The sequence below is a fragment of the Heterodontus francisci genome, chromosome 37 (genome assembly GCF_036365525.1).
Source record: "Heterodontus francisci isolate sHetFra1 chromosome 37, sHetFra1.hap1, whole genome shotgun sequence".
NCBI lineage: Eukaryota > Metazoa > Chordata > Chondrichthyes > Heterodontiformes > Heterodontidae > Heterodontus > Heterodontus francisci.
Genome location: NC_090407.1, coordinates 5,745,463 through 5,768,378, shown reverse-complemented (window position 1 = coordinate 5,768,378; position 22,916 = coordinate 5,745,463). Strand labels below are relative to the sequence as shown.

The window sequence follows — 22,916 nt, the reverse complement described above, 5'->3', positions numbered from 1 at the left end:
ACCAGAGGCAGGGGGGACCCCTCTGCCACCTGTGGAGGTTGCCCAGTAACACCAGGCGGCCTCCGTGTGGGCTGGTGGTGGAGCAGGGCCCTCGTCCTAGGGCAGTCTGTGGCCCATGGAGGACCCCGGTAGCAAAGGCTGCCCTTGTGCCACCACCCACTCCCTGCCCTCAAATACCCAAACCCCACCCCTCTCCGGGGTCTGCCTGACTGGCGCCAGCGAGCCTGCCCCTACTTACCTGCAATCCGGGGCTCCATGGCTGCTTCAAGTCCGGTGACTGCTGCAGTTCCAGCGTGGCCACTGCTCCCGGTGGCACTGCTCAGATTGCTGAGCTGCCAACCCTCTGATTGGCAGGCAGCTCTTGGAGGCAGGTTCCCATCCTTAAAGGGACAGGGACACCGGCGACGGGCAGTTAATTGCCAGATGCCTTAAAATGCAATTGAGTAGGCCCCCAAACGGCCGAGGTGGATTTCCCCTTGCCTTTTTGGCCCGGCATCGGGACCCCCACCGACTGCTTAAAATTCAGTCTTTTGTCTTTTTTTTTCAACCTCCATATACAAATATATGGGTCAGAATCTGAATGGGAAAACTACATTGGAACATTGTCCCTTTAAAGACTTTGGAATCGCTTGAGAGGTATGCAAATACATGGTTTGTTTACCAGGCCAGGAGAGAATCTAACCATCTCCCCTTGACATTCAATGGCATTATGATCGCTGAATCCCCCACTATCAACATCCTAGGGATTACCATTGACCAGAAACTAAACTGGATTAGCCATATAAATACAGTGGCTACAAGAGCAGGTCAGAGGCTAGGAATCCTGCGGCGAGTAACTCACCTCCTGACTCCCCAAAGCCTGTCCACCATCTACAAGGCACAAGTCAGGAATGTGATGGAATACTCTCCACTTGCCTGGATGAGTGCAGCTCCAACAACACTCAAGAAGCTTGACACCATCCATGACAAAGCAGCCCACTTGATTGGCACCCCATCCCCAAACTTTCACTCACTCCACCACCGACGCACAGTGGCAGCAGCGTGTACCATCTACAAGATGCACTGCAATAACTCACCAAGGCTCCTTAGACAGCACCTTTCAAATGCGCGACCTCTACCAACTAGAAGGACGAGGGCAGCAAATGCATGGGAACACCACCACCTGCAAGTTCCCGTCCAAGTCACACACCATCCAGACTTGGAACTATATCACCGTTCCTTCACTGTTGTCGGGTCAAAATCCTGGAACTCCCTTCCTAACAGCACTGTTGGTGTACCTACACCCCAGGGACTGCAGTGGTTCAAGAAGGCAGCTCACTACCACCTTCTCGAAGGCAATTAGTGATGGGCAATAAATGGTGGCTTAGCCACCGATGCCCACATCCCATGAATGAATAAAAAAAGACCTCATTCTAGTTTTAAAGCACAATTCCCTGTGTTCTATCGAAAATAAGGAGACAACATGTTTTTATTACATTTTGTTCCTGTATAGTTTATTCATCTATGTATCTATATAACTGAAAGTCTTGGGTATAGCTTGTCACACTTTAAATGTGCATGACCTATGTTAAATGTTGAGGTTCACGCTATAAATCTATCTGTAGCCCAAACAAATCAAGTGTCATAGTTTTCTGATGGGCTAAAATAATTCTATTAAAATAACCATATTGATTCAGTTAAACACAGATCAGGAAAGCTATCATTCAGGAATGAAGATCCCACACAAGACCAATATCTTTAATTAAATATTTAACTTTTTCTAAATTTACCAATCTGATAGGAATTACCAGTCAAAGTGTTCAGTTAATTTTATTCCAGCGACCAGCTTGATTTCAGACCCAGTTGACATTTTTAAAAACTAAACATTCCCATAATATATAGTTTTCATTTTTAAAAATACCCATGGTTAGTTTTGGATTGTCACTGGACAGTGCATGTTTTGCAGAGATGTATTGCTGTTCTGGACAATTGTGAAATTTGTGATGTGTTCATTTAGTATGCTTGAAACTGTCCTTGACTTAGCACCTTAAGGGTAGATAGAGGGAAGAAGGATTGTAAAAGCAAGAGATAGACTCAGCACAAGTCATCAGAGTTGTTGCCAGCACTGTGCCAAGCCGACAGAGGAACACCTCCAAGGCTTTACCTTAGAGGGCTGGGAACTTCTCTGCTTTTGCAAACAAGAACTTTTGTGCAGTAGGGGTTAGGGAAGGACTATATGCTTACACAGCTGCTGTGTGGCTCCAAATGGGAAAGGGTTGGTCTGTTTGCTGTGTAATAACATGGTAAATGTTCTTTTTGAATGCATTTATGAGATTGTTACAGTGGCCAGAACAGTTCCAACCCCCACTCACCCCACACGGTGTCCCAGTGTTTTTTTTTGTTTGAAGATGTGCTATTTGCAACAACAACAACTTTCAATTATCTAGCACCTTTAATGTAGGAAAATGTTCCAAGGCACATCACAGTCGCATTATCAAACAAAAATTAACACTGAGCCATAGAAAGAGACATTTGAAGGGGCAGCTAAAAGTTTAGTCAGTGATAGGTTTTAAGGAGGGTCCTAATAGAGGAGACGGGACAGACTGGAGAGAGGGGTAGAGGGGCCAGGAGGCTTAGAGAGCGAAATCCAGTGCTTTGAGCTGAGGTGGCTGAAGGCATGGCCGCCCAATGGTAGGATTGAATTATGCTCAAAGAAAGAGACAGACTTTATATTAGTTATTTTTTTAAATCTATGAATTGCTAGGCTGTTTGTTTTGCTGACCGTATGGAGTTTAACAGGCTGTGGGCAAATTGGTAATTGTCATCAAATTGTCACATGCTGGGAAGTGTACTTTCATGTGTATCGGTGTCTTTAAACAGCAATGTAGCCTCTCAAACTTCAAAACAGTTTGTTAAATCTGAACCAAGCTTCATAAGCAACCTCCTGTCATTTCAAATCAGTGGATTCCTCTTGAAAACAAAAATAGTGGCAGCACTCTCTTCATGTATTTGTGATTAATGACTTAATTACCACAGCGAGATGAATACAGGATTCAAATACATTTTAATGATGTAGATCACAAAATAAACTCTTAACATATGTTTTTATTAACAGGATTTATTGAGTGATTGCATTGGAGTTTTAGTTACAGTTGAATCCTGATAAACTCTCAACTAATTTACCAAGAAATATTTAGCTTTCATTTAATATATTTGTGAACAATTCCTTGCACTTCCTTTAACGTCTCCCCTGACCCCCCCCCCTCCCTTTTCTATTCACCCTCCAATTTACAGTCTCCTCATTTTCATCTCATGTCCCTCACTGAGGGATTAGACTAGTAAGTTATTCTCTCATTTTTCCCAGTGTTGTTTAACAAGCAGATGTTTGAGAGCAGCTCTGATGGACATGTCCTTTGTTTTTGTCTCCCTTTGAGAAATGTTCTCACTTCCACTTGCTGCCTGCCTTCAGATAGCTTGACGGATGTGAATTTTCTGTGAGGAACTGTCACAAAAGCATGTCCAACTACTTCATGGTGCAACATGTTGGTATGCCAGCCTCCTGTAAAACAGGGTTTCTGCTAAACCGGGGAAAAGATAATCTGATTAGCAATTATTGTACCGCATCCAATTTAATCCTTTACTGATTTAAACATAAAAAAACCTGCTGTGTTAACCTGTCTCAACCTCCATGTTATTTTGGATGGTGTTGCTTGCCTCAGTGATACCTTTCTAGGAAGGAGGAAAAATTTGGCAAGGCTGTCTTCCCATACCTGATGACTTACTTGCTGGTGAGCACGTGGGTGGCACCCACAATTGAATAGACTGCTAACATTTATTATTTAGGCTCACATAGATGGTGGATAGCAACCAGTGTCGAGAACTGCACCCCAGCATGAGTCACTGTCCGAGAGAGAGGTGGGGCTGGGTCAGGTAAGGGAGAGAAAATTGAAAAACAGACTGTTTTAAACAGAAATGATTTCTTCTAAACTGCCCAAGTGAAATTTGTCAGTGGATTGGCTGCATTTATACTTTAACATTTAACCACTGGAAATATGGATGGATGATGCATCTCAGCCATGTTTCCCAAATATATTTTGAGTTTTCATTTAGTAGAATGCAAAGTTGATGCCAGTTTAAGGGTTTACTTGGGCGCTAGCAACGGTGTCAGTTTCTGTTGGACCTTATAGCAAGTTGATTCTGTAAAGAAGGATATATGGTTAAGGGAGCAGCAAAATATTATCAACACTGATCATAAATAATAGTTCCCAATGCTGTCTGGAGGAACCTGTCACATTACTGAAGGAGAAAATCCATTCGGAAACCTGCTAGGCAACAGCTTCAAAATTGGAACTATCCTGTTTCAAATTGGAGTGTCACATTAAGTTTGAGACTGACCCATGTAAATATAAATGACTGGGAAATATGTATGTTTAGTATGCTGAACATATAAAGTGGATAATTGGTTAACATTTAATGCAGAGCCAGAATTTTGTGTTTAGATATTTTGCTTAGATTTGGAGTGAATGTTTGCCTTATTGAACCTCAGTGCTTTGATCAGATGTATATTTATTTAAAGTTTAAACAAGTCATTTATTGCTGGATATTATCTGAAAGTTTGGGTCTCGCGATAGTAAAAGTAATGCAGTCTCCACTGACATATGATTGTCTGATTGGTTCATTTTAAACTTCATGCATCTGAATTAAGGAATAGAATGGAATTGAGGTGTAGGTACCAGCAGTGTTCAATTTAACATTCATTCAAAACTGGACTAGTGCTTAATTATTTAAATGATTTATTTCCCTCATTTGTTAATACCCCTCAAGATTCCAAGTAATGATGTGATTTTACTGGCAGTGAAGAACTCTCCTGGTTAAATGAGCTCCAGGGTTGCTGCTTCACTTTGACAGCAACAGTAGTTGCTTTTAAAATAAAATGAAAGCGTCATATTTTTGCCTATCCTTGGCTCAGTCCAACATTTCATTATGTAATTCATTTCATGTGTAGTTTAGTTTTGTATTGTGATGCTTTTGTTTTACATTCTACATTTCTTGTTTGTGTGTCTGCTTGTGCTCAGGGAGAGCAGCATTGCTGATGTGATTTTCTTGAGTACATAAATAAAAAAAAATAAGATGCCATTCTTCATTTATTACCCTCCAGTGCTTTCTGTAATCCTATTTATCCCATTGCCAGGAGATCCACTCAGTGTGTTTGTGTTTGGTGCCAAATTAAGTTTATCTTTGTTGTATTTGTTTTCAGTATCTAACTGGGGCAGGTTAATTTTTCAATGTCGGTGTAGGATTTTGTTTAAAGTGCCAAACAGTAGAATAATTGGGGATTATGGAGAACACAGAAATAATACTCAGCTTTGCCAAATTGCTTTCAGGTTTGTGTACTTCGTGGTCAACTAATTTTGTTTTTCTATTTGTGTATCTCATTCCCAGCAAGTTGGTTATCTTGTTCATGCCATGTGGTGCATCAAGTTTGCAGAATAGTTGTGATTCAGGTGAGAAAGGAGGGAGAATTGCTTGTTTATTCAATCCCCTTCATATACCCCAGAAGGAAACAGTACCAGCAATTTCCACAGGCAAAGTTTTTATGTCCCACTGTGTACTTTTGAAAAATTTGTGTGATTGATTGATTATGTATAGTTAGTTAGTTAGTTAGAGATACAGCACTGAAACAGGCACTTCGGCCCACCGAGTCTGTGCCGACCATCAACCACCCATTTATACTAATCCTACACTAATTCCATATTCCTACCACATCCCCACCTGTCCCTATATTTCCCTACCACCTACCTATACTAGGGGCAATTTATAATGGCCAATTAACCTATCAACCTGCAAGTCTTTGGCATGTGGGAGGAAACTGGAGCACCCGGAGGAAACCCACGCAGACACAGGGAGAACTTGCAAACTCCACACAGGCAGTACCTGTGATCTATCTTCTCCAAAATCCTATAATAACACCCTATTATGGGGTGTTGGGGCGGCACAGTGGCGCAGTAGCTAGCACCGCAGTCTCACAGTTCCAGCGACCCGAGTTCGATTCTGGGTACTGCCTGTGTGGAGTTTGCAAATTCTCCCTGTGACCGCGTGGGTTTCCGCCAGGTGCTCTGGTTTCCTCCCAAAGCCAAAGACTTGCAGGTTGATAGGTAAATTGGCCATTGTAAATTGCCCCTGGTGTAGGTAGGTGGTAGGAGAATTGTGGGGATGTGGTAGGGAATATGGGATTAATGTAGGATTAGTATAAATGGGTGGTTGTTGGTCAGCAACCAAAGGGCCTGTTTCTGTGCCGTATCTCTAAATAAATAAATAAATTATGACTACTTCACTTCCTTTTTTCATGCTGTTGTTGCCAGTCACACTGACATTCCTACTCCAATAAGTCAAGAGGATCTTCTGGTATAGTTACTCAGCCCATTTATTATATTTTCCTTCATTCAATCGAAGCCATTTTGTATACCAGGTACCAATTTAAACACCAGTATAAGAGGTATGATGGCCAGTGACTTTGGTACTTCTGGTGGACGGATATTTTGGCATCAGTAATTTGGAAAATCCAAAAGGGGATTCTCTCCAGTATGTGTTAATTAATTACTCTGGGAGAGTAGGAAATGTCTGAAGCACCACTTCAGTGCTTCTGGTGAAATATTTGCTCAAGGTCATGCTTGAATAAGGCTTTCTGTCAGGAGAAATCTGCTCAACTATATTTAGTATTGAGAAATCATACTGACTCCTTTTTCTTCAGGAAACCTGGAGATGATCAGACAGATGCTTATGGTGATGGGAATTGAGGTGGGACAGCCCAAACTCATTTTACAAAGGACCCTTGCAACATCAAACAGAGACTATCATCCCAACAATCTAGGATCTGGCTTAAACTCCAGTCTTGGAGGCGGAAGGATGGTTTGATAATCCATTGTGCCATCCTGTGCCCTAGAATCAGTCTTGCAGAAGTTCATAGCATCTTAATGTTTTTGTAGTTTAACCATGTGCTTCTTCCCTTACAATGGAACAGCAAGCCGTTGAATTCCTTCACACAAATTCTTCACTCTTAACTGCGGAGTTTACGCAGAACAACCTGCCCCTTCACATTTCCCTCCAGTTAGGTTAGTTACTGGGATAGCAGTGATGTAAAGGGTAGTGAGTTTGGGCACAGTCAAATTATGTTCCCTCGAAGGGGAAAGGTAGAGTAAACAAAAAGAGATAGAGATTAAGATAAAGACGAAAAAGTGTGCTTACAACAGATGCCAGATAGAAAATACTATTAAAAACCAGGCTGAATATGGAAGGTTCAGAGAGGCAGTGAAAAAGCAAATAAGCGAAGCTAAGAGAGAGTATGAACAGAGACTGACAGCTAACATAAAAGAGAATCCCAAAGTTTTCTATAGACAAATAAATATTAAAAGGGTGGTAAAAGGAGAAGTGGGGCCAATTAGGAACCAACAAGGTGATTTGGGCATGGAGGCAGAGGGCATAGCTGAGGTATTAAATGAATACTTTGCATCGGTCTTTACCAAGGAAGAAGATGCAACCCAGGCAATTGTGAAAGAGGAGGTAATTCAGACACAACAAGGGCTTAAAATTGATGAGGAGTTGTTGGATTGGCTTCAGTACTTAAAGTGGGTAAGGCGCCAGGACCGGATGAGATGCATCCAAGCATACTGAGGGAAGTGAGAGTGGAAATTTTGGAGGTACTGGCCATAATTTTTCAGTCTTCCTTGGGCTCGGGGTGGTGCCAGAGGACTGGAGAATTGCAAATGTTACACCCTTTTTTTTGAGCAAGGATGTAAAGATAAGCCCAGCAACTACAGGCCAATCTGTTCAACTTCGGTGGCGGGGAAGCTTCTAGAAAGATTAATTCAGGACAAAATTAATTGTCACATGGATAAATGCGAGTTAATGATAGAAAGCCAGCATGGATTCCTTAAGGGAAAATCATGTTTAACTAACTTGCTGGGATTTTTTGAAGAGGTAACAGAGAAGGTTGCAGTTGATGTGGTGTACATGGACTCCCAAAAGGCGTTTGATACAGTGCCACACAACAGACTTGTGAGCAGAGTTATGGCTCATGGAATAAACGGGACAGTAGCAACACGGGTCTGACAGAAAACACAGAGTAGTGGTTAATGGATGTTTTTCGGGCTGGAGGAAGGTTTGTAATGGAGTTCCCCAGGGGTCAATTTTGGGACCCTTGCTTTTCCTGATATATTAATTACCTAGATCTTGGTGTACAGGGCACAATTTCAAAGTTTGCAGATGATACGAAACTGAGAGGAAGATAGTGTAGAACTGCATTTCTCCTTATGTGGTAGGGCCTTTGGGGACCATAGTGCCACATTCTAGAACTCTCTCCCTAACCCTCGCACCTCACTTCATGCTCCTACTCATCAAAAGTTTCCTCAAAACCTATCTCTTTGCATGCCACCCCTACTCTTCTACTATTGCTGAGTACCTGGGAATATTTTATTAGCTGTTCTTGTCCTCTTCTCCTTCCCCTTCTTCATGTTTAATTCATCATCTTAGAATCATAAAATGATCCAACGCAGAAGCTGACCATTCGGTCCATTGTGCCTATGCCAACAGTTTGAAAGAGCTATCCAATTAGTCCCATTCACCTGCTCATTTCTCATGGCATGCAGATTTTTCCCCTTCAAGTATGTATCCAACTCCCTTTTGGAACTTATTGAATCTGCTTCCACCACCCTTTCAGGCAATGTATTCCAAACAAAACATCTTGTTGCATAAAACGTTTTCTCCTAAGCTTGGCTCTGCTTCTTTTGCCAATTATCTTATATCTGTGTCTTCTGATTACTGACCCTTTTGCCACTGGAATCAGTTTCTCCTTATTTGCTCTTCAAAGCCCTTCATGATTTTGAATACCTCTATTAAGTCTCCCTTTAGCCTTCTCTTCTCTGAACAGTTCAACCCAAGGTTCTCTTGTCTCGCCACATACCTGAAGTCTCACTTCCCTGGTACCATCGGCATGCAGAATTTGGCTTCCAAATTCTTTTACTTGATGTGTTGCGGTGCTGGTTGTGGCCGTTTTTGATTTTCTCATTCTGGCATTCTCGCTTGTCTGCTAATACTCGTGACTGCTTCTCTAACAACTGCACCGAAGCCCCCCTCATCAACCATTGAGTGAGTTGAGCCTTGTGTCAATCACTAAAATGTGCAATATTCAAAACATACCCAACAATTAACAAGGTGAGCCTTGTGTCAATGAATGAAATGCACAAAGTTCGCAAAATGGGCGATTTCATGGAACACCAAGATTTCACGGTCTCTGACGCATTTTTCATGGCCGTAAATCTCCTTTGCACCATCTCTAAGGCCTTTACATTCTTCGTAAAGTGTGCTACCCAGAATTGGACACAGTACTCCAGCTGGGGCCTAACCAGTGATTTATAAAGGTTGAGCATATTTTCCTTGCTTTTGTACTCCATGCCTCAGTTTAAAAGGTAACATATACCATTTGTTAAGACCCGGTGGGAAAGGTGTCTCAGGTTCCCTCTCAACCTTCAACTAGTCTTACCGTAACAGGGTTTAATTTTTAAAACACCGTGTTTTTAGCGCCCCCTTGGTGAATTCTTGTTCACCGCTTTCCAATTATAAGGCAAAGAAACCAGCGCAAACAGGTTTTCTTAAGTTTAAAGAAGAAAGGTTGAAATTTATTAAACTTAAACTCTAATTCAGTTAACGCCTACAGATACACGACACGCCCATGCTAGCATGCATATGCGATACACACATGCAGATAGAGTCAGAAAAGAGAAGAAAAATAAAGTGGAAAAGTTTGAGACAGTCTCTGAAGAGGGTTTTTGTTACGGTTCTTCGAGCTCGCTGTAGAGTCTTTGATTGTAGATAGATCTTGCTTTTCATTGGGGCCCAATATTGTTCTTAAACCTTGTTCGCTGTAGGAGACTTTTCTCTCTTGGGGTTCGTGTGTCTTCAGTGGATTTGGAGTTCTGTGAGAAAGAGATGAAGAGCCAGACAGGAGAGGTCTTCTTCAATCCAGGAGCATACTGCAGTCTCTGAGTTTAAATTGTTTGTACAATTCAGAAAAAACAGGTTGCCAAGCAGGCTAGTCGCATGACCAGATGGTCCGACCACATCTGTTTGTGAATTTTCTGGTCTTAGCTGACCCTGGATTTTCTCCTCTTAGACACTATATCTGGTGCTCAAAGTCCATTGTGGGTTAAATTGGATTAGGGAAGTAACCCCTTTGTTTCCACAAACACTGTGTTAATATGCAAAAGTTTTTCCAGCCAAGGGCCTGATGATTTTTTTAAAAATAAGTCATTTCTTTACTTCAACAGTTTTTAAATCAATGTTCATATGACAAAATTAATATGCCTCATGCTTGGCAGGTGGGGGTCCAGCATGACACCTCCACACCCAGCGGAATGAAATATGATTTGAGAAAATCGCATTTCATTAAAAGGTTTGAGAGAAAATATCAGATACAGAAAAAAAACATGCATTTGTCTCATTCATTCCCATTCAGTCATAAATCCTAAAACCTATTACAACCTGCCTTTTCTTAGTGGCAGTGCTGCTTTAATTGTCCCTTTTTGGCATCCCAATAAACATGTGTTTTTTTGGGGGAAGATTTTCTTCAGTTTGCCTATTTCCATTGCTACCTAGGGTCTATTAGATGATCAGGTTTAATTAACCCTGAGTTGGAATTTTTTTTCAGGAGAGTCAGTAGTGGGCAGGTCCAATCTGAACTCTTCAATGCTTTGCTGAGTCATAGAGAGATACAGCACTGAAACCGGCCCAAAGGCTTTTGACTTCAGGAGATGCGTGTTTCTCTTTTTTTCTGACTGGGGGAAGATTCTTTGCTAATCTCTTCTTTGTCCTCTGAGACACTCCTGCCTGCAGGTATTTGTGCAGTCTCTACTGCACTCCCCTGTGGTACTTCGACAACGTGAGGCATCACCCTCACGGTTTCTCTGCCCCTAGAGGTCTTTCTTTGTCTCTGCAGGTTCCTGTAAATGCTGTTCGCAACTCTGGTAGGGTGCTTATAGTGTCTGCATTCACATAGGAGGATGTGGGGTCTAATGTTTCACATTTTTCGGGGACAGTAGGGGTTTTCATCCAGGATTACTCCCGGGCTTCCTTTAACCTGCTTTCTTGGTCACTTTTTCCCCTTCCCTGTCTAATGTTTTGCCAGTCTTGTGCCTGCCGGTCCCTTTTTGTTCTTGGCGGGGCTCCCTTCCAGTTCACCAGCCCTCTGCTGGAGTGTCCTCCTAACACTGGTACAGTACTTAGGGGTGCAGGTTTCACTGTAGGTTGGTGTTTCCCCTCCACCTGGCACATGTGGCAACTCCTACAGGACTGCACCACATCTTTGTGGAGTTTTGGCCAGTCAAACTTCTGTCTTATGCAGGCTTTGGCCTTTCATATAGTGGCACGTACAGCCACTGTAGTCTCGTGGCCCTTCTTAATATTTCTGTCCAGTACCTCTGCGGCACCACTAACTGGTGAACTACTGTCCACTCCTTGCTCTCAGATCTGTGAAGAGAACCCCATTTCCTTATCAGTACCTCATTCTTTAAACAAAGTGATTATTGACAAAGCAGCCGGCAGCTGACGTCATCAGACTGCGCCAATCTGCGCAGATTGGCTCCTACTCTCTGCGCGTGCGCTGTGTTCCGCATTGCCAGGACTGGTTGGCGCATGCATAGATGATGTCATTGTGTAACGTGGGCAGAGAGTGGGGGTGGGGGAAGAGAGGAGAGCGCGGGGGTGGGGGAAGAGAGGAGAGCGAGGCCGAAGACCTTGGTGGTGGCGGGTGCGCTCTCCTCCTCCTTCGCCCCCCCCCCCCCCCCCCCCAGCACCTGCCCGCTCGCTCGCTCTCTCTCCGGCCATTGTGTGCTGCCATGTATTTAGGTTGCCTTCGTGTGGTTATTTAAGCAGCGCCATCTTTAGTCCTGGCAGCTGCATGAAGTCACAGACTGTGACGTTTTAGTGGCACAGGCTGCATTTGTGCATGTGTCACTGCAGCGTCACCTAGTGGTTGCGTTGTCAGCAAACGCAGCCTTCTTTAAATAGTAACAATCAGGGACTCCCTCTGCTTCACTTTCAGATGGGGCAGCCTGTGCTAACTCTCGCAATACTGGGTCGGCTCGCTAAGCTTCAGTTAGGGAAAATCCATTTAATTCACTCCCTGGGTCTCCTAACTTTCCAAAGAAAGTCTCAGACAGACAGACCTGGTCATCTGCCTGCAGTGCCAATTCAGTCTCCTCTGGGGGAGCTGGTTTGATCATGGCCTGATCCATTGCATATTCAGGGAAACTGCAGGGGGCCGTCTCCTGCCACTGCTCTGTCTCTCTGACCACCTGTGGCCTTTCTATCACTACTGGAGGGTGCTACCACCTTCACCCCCACCAGATCATTACACAGGAGCAGGTCAACTCCGTCCACAGGCAAACTAGGGACAGTCCCTACAGTCACCGGTCCCGAAATGATGTTGCACTCTAGGTGCACCCTGTGTACAGGTACAGGCATACACTGCCCTCCAATACCATTCACCACCATTCTGGTATTCACTGTACTGTGGGGGGGAAAGGTCAGGCCTTTTCCCAGTAAAAGGGATCTAGTGGCCCCTGTGTCCCTGAGAATTACTATGGACTTGCTTGCCCCACTCAAGGGGGTTACTTTCCCTTCAAACACAAAACTCAATCTTTGGCCTCCTTATCTCGAGAGACAATGGGTAAGCGCCTGGAGGTGGTCAGTGGTGTGTGGAGCAGCGCCTGGAGTGGCTATAAAGGCCAATTCTAGAGTGACAGGCTCTTCCACAGGTGCTGCAGAAAAATTTGTTTGTCGGGGCTGTTACACAGTTGGCTCTCCCCTTGCGCCTCTGTCTTTTTCCTGCCAACTGCTAAGTCTCTTCGACTCACCACACTTTAGCCCCGCCTTTATGGCTGCCCGCCAGCTCTGGCGAACGCTGGCAACTGACTCCCACGACTTGTGATCAATGTCACAGGACTTCATGTTGCGTTTGCAGACGTCTTTAAAGCGGAGACATGGACGGCCGGTGGGTCTGATACCAGTGGCGAGCTCGCTGTACAATGTGTCTTTGGGGATCCTGCCATCTTCCATGCGGCTCACATGGCCAATAACCTTCAGGAATCCTATTAAATTTTCCTGCACTTGCGGCTGTAAGCTTCTTGGGTCTCACTCTTACTGCAGTTAAAGCCACAGCTTGTTCTGCTGTGCTTTGCATCAGGGTCCTGTCTTCACTGAGCGGGTGTGCCCTGATTAACTCTCCAGGTTTTCCCTTTAGTTTCCAGCAGTCAGCTTTTAAATGCTCTGCTTTATTACAATGGAAACACACAGGTCTCCAGGTCTCACTCTTGCTCACAGCACCTTCCTTTTTGGCTAGAGGAGGACCCCCTGTGTTTCCTGCTTTCCTTTCTCTCCCAGGACTGCTTGGGCTCCTATCACCTTCCCACCGTTTATCCTTTTCCGATTTGTGGGATGACTAGGAAAGGTTTTCCACTGGGAAACCAACATAAATTAAAGCAAACTTATCGGCCAGAACAGCCACTCGCTGGGCTCTCTGAACCCGCTGCTCCTCTTCATGTATCTTTATGGAGAGTGGGAGAGTTTTTAAATTCCTCAAACAGAATTAAGCCACTGGTCAAAAGCCAGCTGCTTACTTCTTTCAAACTCTAGATAAGTTTGATTAGCTTGCTTCTTGAGGGTTCTAAACTTTTGGCAATAGGCTTCAGATTACTATTTCATATGCCCCGAGGATAGCATTTTTTGTCAGTTCATAATTTGATGAACTCTCATCTGGCAACAGGGAATAAAGCTCGTGGGTTTTTCCGGTTAGCTTGCTCTCTAATAAAAGAGGCAGGTCTCAGCTGGCCATTTTAGCTGCCTTGCCAGTTTCTCAAAGGACACAAAAATTTCTTCTACATCTTCCTCATTGAATTTTGGGATTAGTTGAGTTTTAACAATTCTGTACCCTGCCCTGAATTACGCTCTTCCATATTGGCCATGCTTTCACTGGGGTCACTCTGTAGCCCCCTAGTTAACTCAAGCCGCTTCAACGTATTCTCTTCGCATTCCTTCCGGAGTATTGTTTTTCTCTTTCTCTCTCCTCTCTCTCGTTAATTCTCCTGTCTTTCTCCTCTTTCTTTTTCACGTTCCTTCTGGAAGGCTCTTTCTTTCTCTTCCCGTTCCTTCTGGAAGGCTCTCTCTTTCTCCCTCTCCTGTCTTTCTCCTTTTTCCTCTAATTCAGGTTTCCTCTGTTCCAATTGTAGTTTTGCTAATAATACCCTGTCGGCCTCTACTTCGAACTGCTTCTGCTTCCTCACATTCAGGGAAAAATTGGTTGTCCACTAGTCTTAGGAGTTCAGACCTCCTAGCCTTGCCATGTACAGTGATCCCACACCACTGAGCCATTTTCCTCAGCTCCTCCATAGACAGTGCTTTTAACTTATCCCGAGTTACTTCACCCTGGCTTGGGGAGTTACTGGCTTCAGTTGCAGACATGTTAGTGTTCTAGCACACACAACCACAAGAAATCCTGTTTTGAAATCTTGCTCTTTTTGATTGGGAACAATTTGGCTTCCCACTCCCAATTTCTCTCGTTTGTCTGTGGGTAAAATCCAGGATGGTAGCCCCCAAATTTCTGTTACGACCCGGTGAGAAAGGTTTCTAGGGTTCCCTCTCAGCCTTCACCTGGTCTTACCATAACAGGGTTTAATTTTTAAAACACCGTGTTTTAAGCTCCCCCTTGGTGAATCCTTGTTCAACGCTTTCCAATTATAAGGCAAAGAAACCAGCACAAACAGGCTTTCTTAAAGAAGAAAGGTTGAAATTTATTAAACTTAAACTCTAATTCGGTTAACGCCTACAGATACACGACGTGCCCACACTAGCATGCATATGCGATACACACATGCAGAAGAAAGACACTTTTTAAAAGCCTTCTCAACTTGTCCTGCCGCCATCATAGATTTTTCTACGTGTACCTATAGGTCTCCCAGTTCCTTCACCACCTTTAAAATTATACCATTTAGTTCATATCGCCTCTCCTAATTTTCCTACCAAAATGCATCACCTCACAGTTCTCTGCATTAAATTGTATCTTCCCTGTCTCCCCTTTTCACCAGTCTGTTGCCATCCTCCTGAAGTTTGTTACTATCAAAGCTGAGATAGACAGATGTTTGGTCTCTCAGGGCATCAAGAGATATGAGGAGTGGGCAGGGAAGTGAAGTTGAGGCAGAAGATCAGCCATGATCATATTGCATGAACAGATTTGTTGGGACGTAGCCTACTCCTGCTCTTCCTTCATATGTTCTCCTCACTGATTACTATATTTCTGAGTTTCATGCTATCTGCAAGCTTTGAAATTATGCCTTGTGTACCCGAATCCAGGTCAATAATATAATATGAAAAGGCAGTGGTTCTAATACTGACCACTGGGGATAGCACAGTATACCTCCCTCCGGACTGAAAGATCATTTACTGCTTTTTGTCTCTTAGCCAATTTCATATCTATGCTGTCACTGTCCCTTTAATCAAATACTATTTGTGGTACTTTCTCAGATGCCGTTTGAAAGTTCATATGCACAACATCAACTGCAGTATCTTCATCAACCTTCTCTGTTAAGTCAATCAACTTAATCAATAAATCCATGCTGGCTGTTACCTATTCCCCATATTTTTCCAAGTGACAATTTTGTTTCAGATTATTGTCTCTCAAAGCTTTCCCATCAGTGACGTTGAGCTAACTGGCCGCTACAGGAAGTTGCCGTGTTTAACCCCTCTTTCTTTGACCGAGGTGTAACGTTCTCCAGTTTAATTCCTCCTTGTCCATTTTAATAACTATGCTAAACCTCATGATATTGTGATCACTGTTTCCCGAATGCTCCCCTGCTGAAACATGATCTACCTGCCCCACGTCATTCCTCAGAACCAGATCCAGCACTGCTTCCTTCCTTCCTCATTGAACTAGAAAGAAATATACTGATCAAGAAAGTTCTCTTGTACATATTTCAGGAATTCCTGCCTCCACCTCCCTCCCCTTTACCCTCAACACCATTATTTTCCCAGTCTATGCTAGGATAATCTGCCATCTATTCCTTTAGAAAATTATTTGAGTCATGCCTAATTTTAAAGGACAACTGTAGTTTACTCATTTCCAGTGTCTAAACTGTTTTAAAACACATGCAAAAAAAAATTGAGCATTCTTCACAAGTCTTGTAAAGAAATTCACTGCTCAAGCTAAGTTCTGTAGAAAAAAAACACTAAATCTTTCATCTTAAAGATGTCATCAATATAAACAAACATCATCCAGCAGTCTGCCCTACTGACTGTGAGCTGCCTGATGAAAGGCCCTGCTATACTTCCATTACACCAGTTCTTGCACCATCAGAATCTGCTGACCACCGTTTCTACTATAGTATTGTCTAGCAGGACACCACAGTTAGAAAGTCAGGCTTTTTGGCCAGGCTCTTTGCTTTTAGGATTGCCAATGAAATTATTCCACCTACTATGTTGGGGACTTGTAAATCTGAATTACACCCTTGTATTCCAAAGCACATTCTGACGTTCTCCTGGACAGACACTCACCTTCCGTAAATTTGAGCTCTTCTAAAACTGTGCTGTCTGTACCCTAGCTTGCATCAAATCCCGTTCACCCATCCCCCATGTGCTCGCAGACCTCCACTGGCTCCTGGACCGGCAATGTCTCACTTTTAAAATTCTCATCCTTTTTTTTTCATATTCCTCCATGGCGTCGCCCCTCCCTCTCTCTCTAACCTCTCCCAGCCCTACAACCCTCCAAGGCCTCTGCGCTCCTCCAATTCTGGCCTCTTATACTTGCCCAATTTTGATCGGCCCACCATTGGCAACCTCGCGTTCAGCTGCTTAGATCCTAAGCTCTGGAATTCCCTCCCTAACCCTCTTCTTCTTTAAGTTACTCCCTAAAACCCACCTCTTTGACCTGTCGCAATATCTCCTTATGTGGCTCAGTGTCAAATTTTGTTTGATAAAGTTCCTGTGAAGCATCTTGGGATGTTTCACTACATTAAAGGCACGATATAAGTGCAAGTGGTGTAAACATAATTCTAATTTCAAGCATCTGCTACATAGACGATGTCATTTTGCTGCTCTAAAGTGAGGATATTTGCAGCCCTTGATCTTTGCGTCACCCAGCATTCATCAAATTTCATTTTATGAATAAAACTTGACACGAAGCAATGTGCAATATCTTAATCTGGATAATCCAAAGCGTTTCACTGCAGGAGACCTTGTGTACATTAATCTAGATTGTACCTTTATTAATATGACTGTTTATTTACCTTGTAATTTATTCAATCAAGAGTATAGTTTGGTTTAAATATCCTACGAGTGACTTAAAATAATTCACTTGCTGTTTATTTTGTAGGGTTTATGCACATGCTGAATTTATTGCAAAACATTTTTGAAGAATTGCCACTTAGTTGAATGAGCGTGGTTCTGTTCACACTCGTTTAATGGTCATTGAGTGATATTGCCCAATTAGTGTCGGTTAGTGACAAATAATGTGTAGCCTCATGTTAAGATCTCTTATCAACTAGGAACTTGCCTTAGAAGCTCCTATCACAAAGGTCCTTTAGCAGTTGTTGGCGAGATGTGTATCCTATTTGTCTGTATTGGATGTAAAGCAGGCTGATAACTGATGAGGACAAATTTTAATCTGCTGCGCCATTCAGTTCCTCCATGAATTTAATTCATTTCTAAAATTAAAGGAGATAAAAGAAAATCAGTTCCATTGGCTTCTGAAGTATTCTATATTTTGTACAGCTTATGTACTATATTCTTCTGCAGAGTGTTTTCCAGAATATTATTTGAAAAGTGTCACTGAGAACTGCTTTATTTAAAGAAGCCAGTGTAATAATAAATTTAGTAACTAAAGATCAAATATAAGTGGCTAGATACAAGCTGCATTTGACAAGTGTTTTATAAAACTTGGGTAGAATTTGCCTGCGAAGTTCTACAGTGTATTTGAAAAGTCTGTGATACAAAATGAAAACCCCCTAACCTGTGCTATAAATGTAGACATATTGGGTGTAGGTCAACAGATCAGTGCCTTTTTAAATTCTATTGGCCAATTCAAATGTTGGTGACCATCTTCGTGACCCTACTACCTCTAAAGGAAGCATTGAACAGGTAGGAAGCTTTATCCAGTCCTATGAAGACAAAATATGGGAATTTCTGAAAATGGGTTTTGTTCCTCTTTTTGGAAAAAATAGGAAAAGGCTTATGATTCAAATCCATTTTATTTCTATTAATCATTGATCTATGATTGCATCATTGTCATTTCGACTTTTTACTTTGTCAAGTTCAATGTTAACTTACCTACTTCTCGTGATTCTACAGTCAGCGGTTTTTATCAGTTGAAATGAGAAAATTTGCAGAAATTCTAATAATATTGCTGTGTTTCTAGTTTGAGGAGTTCCAGTTTCTGTTCCAGTTTCTGTTCCTGTGGTGCCCTATGTAAAAGTAAATACATTTCCCTTAAACTTTTGCCACAAGTGAATAATTGTGAAATAATGTGAAAAAGATCTAATCTTTTTAAATCATGCCTTAATGTTTATGAACACAATGGAATATTGTTGCTGGTTAATGATATAGATTCTTTAAATTTGTTTTAATAATGAAGCTGACTGGTCAGAGCAATGACCAGCAGCAGAAAAGACCAGCCCTGATCGTGCACCTGAATTTCATGCTTACCTGCTGACTTCTATTGTAGAAGGACTTTTGCAAGAAGCCTACCTGATATATACCTTGTATATTTATTTTCTAGTAGTTCAGCTTTGTCATTTTGAAGCTAATGCAATATTTGCTGAATTCTCATTTCAACATTTAATCCTTCTGTCTGAATATATATGAAAATAAAAACAAACTCACAAAATGCAATCCCAAACTTGTGGAGCAAGAAAAGATCAATGGTGTACCTTTTAAACGGATGTTGTAGGTGATGCAAGAAGATTTCAGTTTGGTGATGTGAAGGGCCTTTATTACTGTTAGCATCATAGTTAGTGAGAGAACTATAATTACTGTGCATTTTGAATAATTTAATTTCTTTTCTTGTATAGTGACGCAGCTACAAACAAATCTTACCACAGTGCAGGAGCTTTTGGAACAGCAGCAAGAGAGGTTACAGGAGCTCTCCCAAGAACTGAGTGGTACCAAGGTAACTATTACTACAAAGGCAGCATATTTCAAAAAGGCCTTAGCCCAGTAATATTTGAGTGAATTTGGGGTGTCAGATATGAGAAATAAGAGTGGGAATATGCCAAACAACCCCTCGAGCCTGCTGCATGTACAGTTGTAGAACACATCCATATACAAAATGATAATGAAACTCATGCAAGGCGACAACTTATCCTACTGCAGTCTTCAACTTGTACTTTTAATACCTTAAAACTTGACCTAGTTCATTTGTTTCTTAGCAGTGCAGATTGGTTGTAAGCATGTAACTGCCTGACACTTTTACTTCAAATCTCTGAGTAGTAGCCACCAATTTGAGGTGCAACACTAGCTATTTTATGCATTCCATTAACCTTTTCATAAGAATCCTTAAATATTAAGCAAGTGCAATGAAAATCTAGTGTCCAGGTTGATACACTTCAATATTTAATAAGCTGTTATTACAGACACTCCATGTGCATCCCTTTGATTTCCTTGCAGCTGTCTTTTTTTTTTCCTTTGCCAACTTAGCAAGTTAATTGTCTCACTGCATCCGACACATTCCTTTTGTGGCCTATGCAAGAAAGAAAGTTGGAAAACGATGTACTGAATCACCTAAGCTGTCTCATTACATGGGCACCCTGAAGATACGCTTGGCTTTCCTACACAACTACATTTTCAACCTCATCACTGACGGCAAGAGAAAATGCTGCCAGTGAGATGTTTTGCGTCACTATTACTATTCTTCAAATGGTACGACATTTGTAGGGAGGAAGAGAAATAAGACATAATTGAATTAGAGCACCTTTAACTTGGGTGGAAGATAAAAGGAAATGTGTCAAGACTGGTACCATTTCCTGCGCTTTCCTCATGTCAGTAATCATGGTGCTCAAAGCTCAGATATTTTGGTAAAGCACAAGCTCCTCTATATGTCGAGTCAAGACACAAGATCAGCCTTATCTATAATGTTGTGCTTTTTCTCCATTCCCCTCTCTGCACCCTCCCCCCCCCCCCCCCCCCCCCCACAATCCCAGGATATCCTGTGGCCCCTCAATCTTCAGGATAATACATGAGTGGGATACCAGAAGGGAGGCTGGCACCTGTGGAACTGCACTCTAGGATGAGTTGGTGCCTTCAGGAATGGAGGGATAAGCTACAGCAGGGAGACTTTGACCTAATCTGGTCAGTCGTGGCTCAGTTGGTAGTACTCTTGCCTCTGAGTCAGAAGGTTGTGGGTTCAAGTCCCAATTCAGAGATTAGAGCACAAATGTCTAGGCTGACACTCCAGTACAGTACTTGAAGGAGTGCTGCACTGTAGGAGATACCATCTTTCAGATGAACCATTGAACTGAAACCAAATCTGCCCCCTCAGGTGGACATAAAAGATCCCACAGCACTGTTTTGCAGAAGAGCAGGTGGGTTATCCCCAGTGTCCTGACCAATATTTAATCCTCAACCAACATCACTAGAACAGATTATCTGGTCATTATCACTTTGCTGTTTGTAGGAGCTTGCTGTGCACAAATTGGCTGCTGCTTTTCCTACAGTACATCAATGAAAATGAACAAGCCTAAAGAGAGATTAGTCTTTTAGTCTATGTACTCACTAATACATTGGAAAGGAATCCCAGCAAAAGCACTTAATACTATGAGAACAACTTCTAAAAAAGATAGAAAATTGGTTGGCAGACAGGAAACAAAGGGTAGGAATAAATGAGTCTTTTTCCAAATGGCAGGCACCGACTAGTGGGGTACCGCAGGGATCGGTGCTAGGACCCCAGCTATTCACAATATATATTAACGATTTAGATGAAGAATATAATATCTCCAAATTTGCAGATGACACAAGACTGGGTGGGAGGGTGAGTTGTGAGGAGGATGCAGAGAAGCTTCAGGGTGATTTGGATAAGTTAAGTGAGTGGGCAATTGCATGGAAGATGCAGTATAATGTGGATAAATGTGAGGTTATCCACTTTGGTAGCAAAAACAGGAAGGCAGATTATTATCTGAACGGCTATAAATTGAGAGAGGGGAATATGCAACGAGACCGGGTGTTCTCGTACACCAGTCGCTGAAGGTAAGCATGCAGGTGCAACAGGCGGTAAAAAGGGCAAATGGTATGTTGGCCTTCATAGTGAGAGGATTCGAGTACAGGAGCAGGGATGTCTTGCTGCAATTATACAGGGCCTTGGTGAGGCCACACCTGGAATATTGTGTGCAGTTTTGGTCTCCTTATCTGAGGAAGGATGTTCTTGCTATAGAGGGAGTGCAGCGAAGGTTTACCAGACTGATTCCTGGGATGGCGGGACTGACGTATGAAGAGAGATTGAGTTGGTTAGGATTATATTTGCTGGAGGTTAGAAGAGTGATGGGGGATCTCATAGAAACCTATAAAATTCTAACAGGAATTGACAGGATAGACGCAGGAAGGATGTTCCCGATGGTGGGGGAGTCCAGAACCAGGGGTCAGAGTCTAAGGATACGGGGTAAATTTTTCAGGACTGAGATGAGGAGAAATTACTTCACCCAGAGAGTGGTGAACCTGTGGAATTTGCTACCACAGAAAGCATTTGAGGCCAAAACATTATATGTTTTCAAGAAGGGGTTAGATCTACCTCTTGGGGCAAAAGGGATCAAAGGATATGGGGCGAAAGCGGGAACAGGCTACTGAGCTGGATGATCAGCCATGATAATGAATGGCGGAGCAGGCTCGAAGGGCTGAATGGCCTACTCCTGCTCTTATTTTCTATGTTTCTATCTATCTAAGAACAAATCTAGATCAAATTCAACAGAAGATGATTATTTCCATGCTTTTAGAACCGTGGATACATTATTTGTAAAATACAACTGGGTTATCAGTGAGGGCTGCTCGGTTAGCTTAATATCCTGAAGTTGTGCTCGATTATCTTTGGGAGTTGGGGATAAATTTTGGTATTAATTTAGAAAAAAATCCTTTGGTAGTTTAGCTCTTTCTGAAGTTTGAGTGCTTGGGTAGTGTCTGTGATGAGGCAGATTCTACCTGGTCTGTGGAGGAATAGGGTTTAGTAAAGTCAATAGCCGTTTCTCATTCTCTGAGACTAGTAATAACAGTCATGATGTTTCACCAAGCTGGATTAGCAAATGCTAATATCACAAAAGTTCTATTGACTTTGAAGCTTTATTACAATCGGAAAAATGAGCATTCCTTGAAACGTCATCACACAGAGTACTAAATTCCGAACCAGGATGAGAAGCTGTAGCTGCTTCATATGGGCCTCATTGGCCTGACACCAGTCTAGCATGATGGAGTTTTGTTACATAAATTATTTGCATCAAAAAGACCATTGTAAGGAACTACATTTTTCCAGTTTTACAGCGATCTTAATGGCAGAAGAAAATTAAATTTTCTAGGTTTAATCATGATGTAATTTTTGTGATCTAGCTCTCTGAGTTAATGAGTAGAAGTGGGGACTTTAATTAGTAGCCACCACAACCTGTAATTAAACTAAACTAGATATTCCCCCCCCCCCCCCATCTCCTGCCTCAGCCCATCTTCTGATTAAATGCTTATCCATGCTTTTATTGTCTTCAGGTTTGACTATTCTGCTGCTGTCCTGGTCAACCACCCATCCTTCATAAACTTGAATTCATCCAAAGCTTTGTTGCCCATTTCCTAACCAGCACCAAATCCCAGTCACTCTTCACCCTCTGTCTTAATGTGACTTAGTTGGTCGCACTCTTGCCTCTGCGGCACAAGGT

At 42.5% G+C, this 22,916-nt stretch overlaps 1 protein-coding gene across 5 annotated transcripts in view; it reads left to right on the top strand.

The window, feature by feature from the left end:
* Positions 1-22,916, top strand: part of pex14 (peroxisomal biogenesis factor 14) — a 253,197-nt gene that overhangs the window by 208,650 nt on the left and 21,631 nt on the right. For all 5 annotated transcript variants that reach the window (XM_068016938.1, XM_068016935.1, XM_068016937.1 and 2 more), the window contains one exon: positions 19,086-19,183. In XM_068016938.1, coding sequence (XP_067873039.1) covers positions 19,086-19,183 — 98 coding nt within the window. The remainder of the gene's footprint in view (positions 1-19,085; positions 19,184-22,916) is intronic.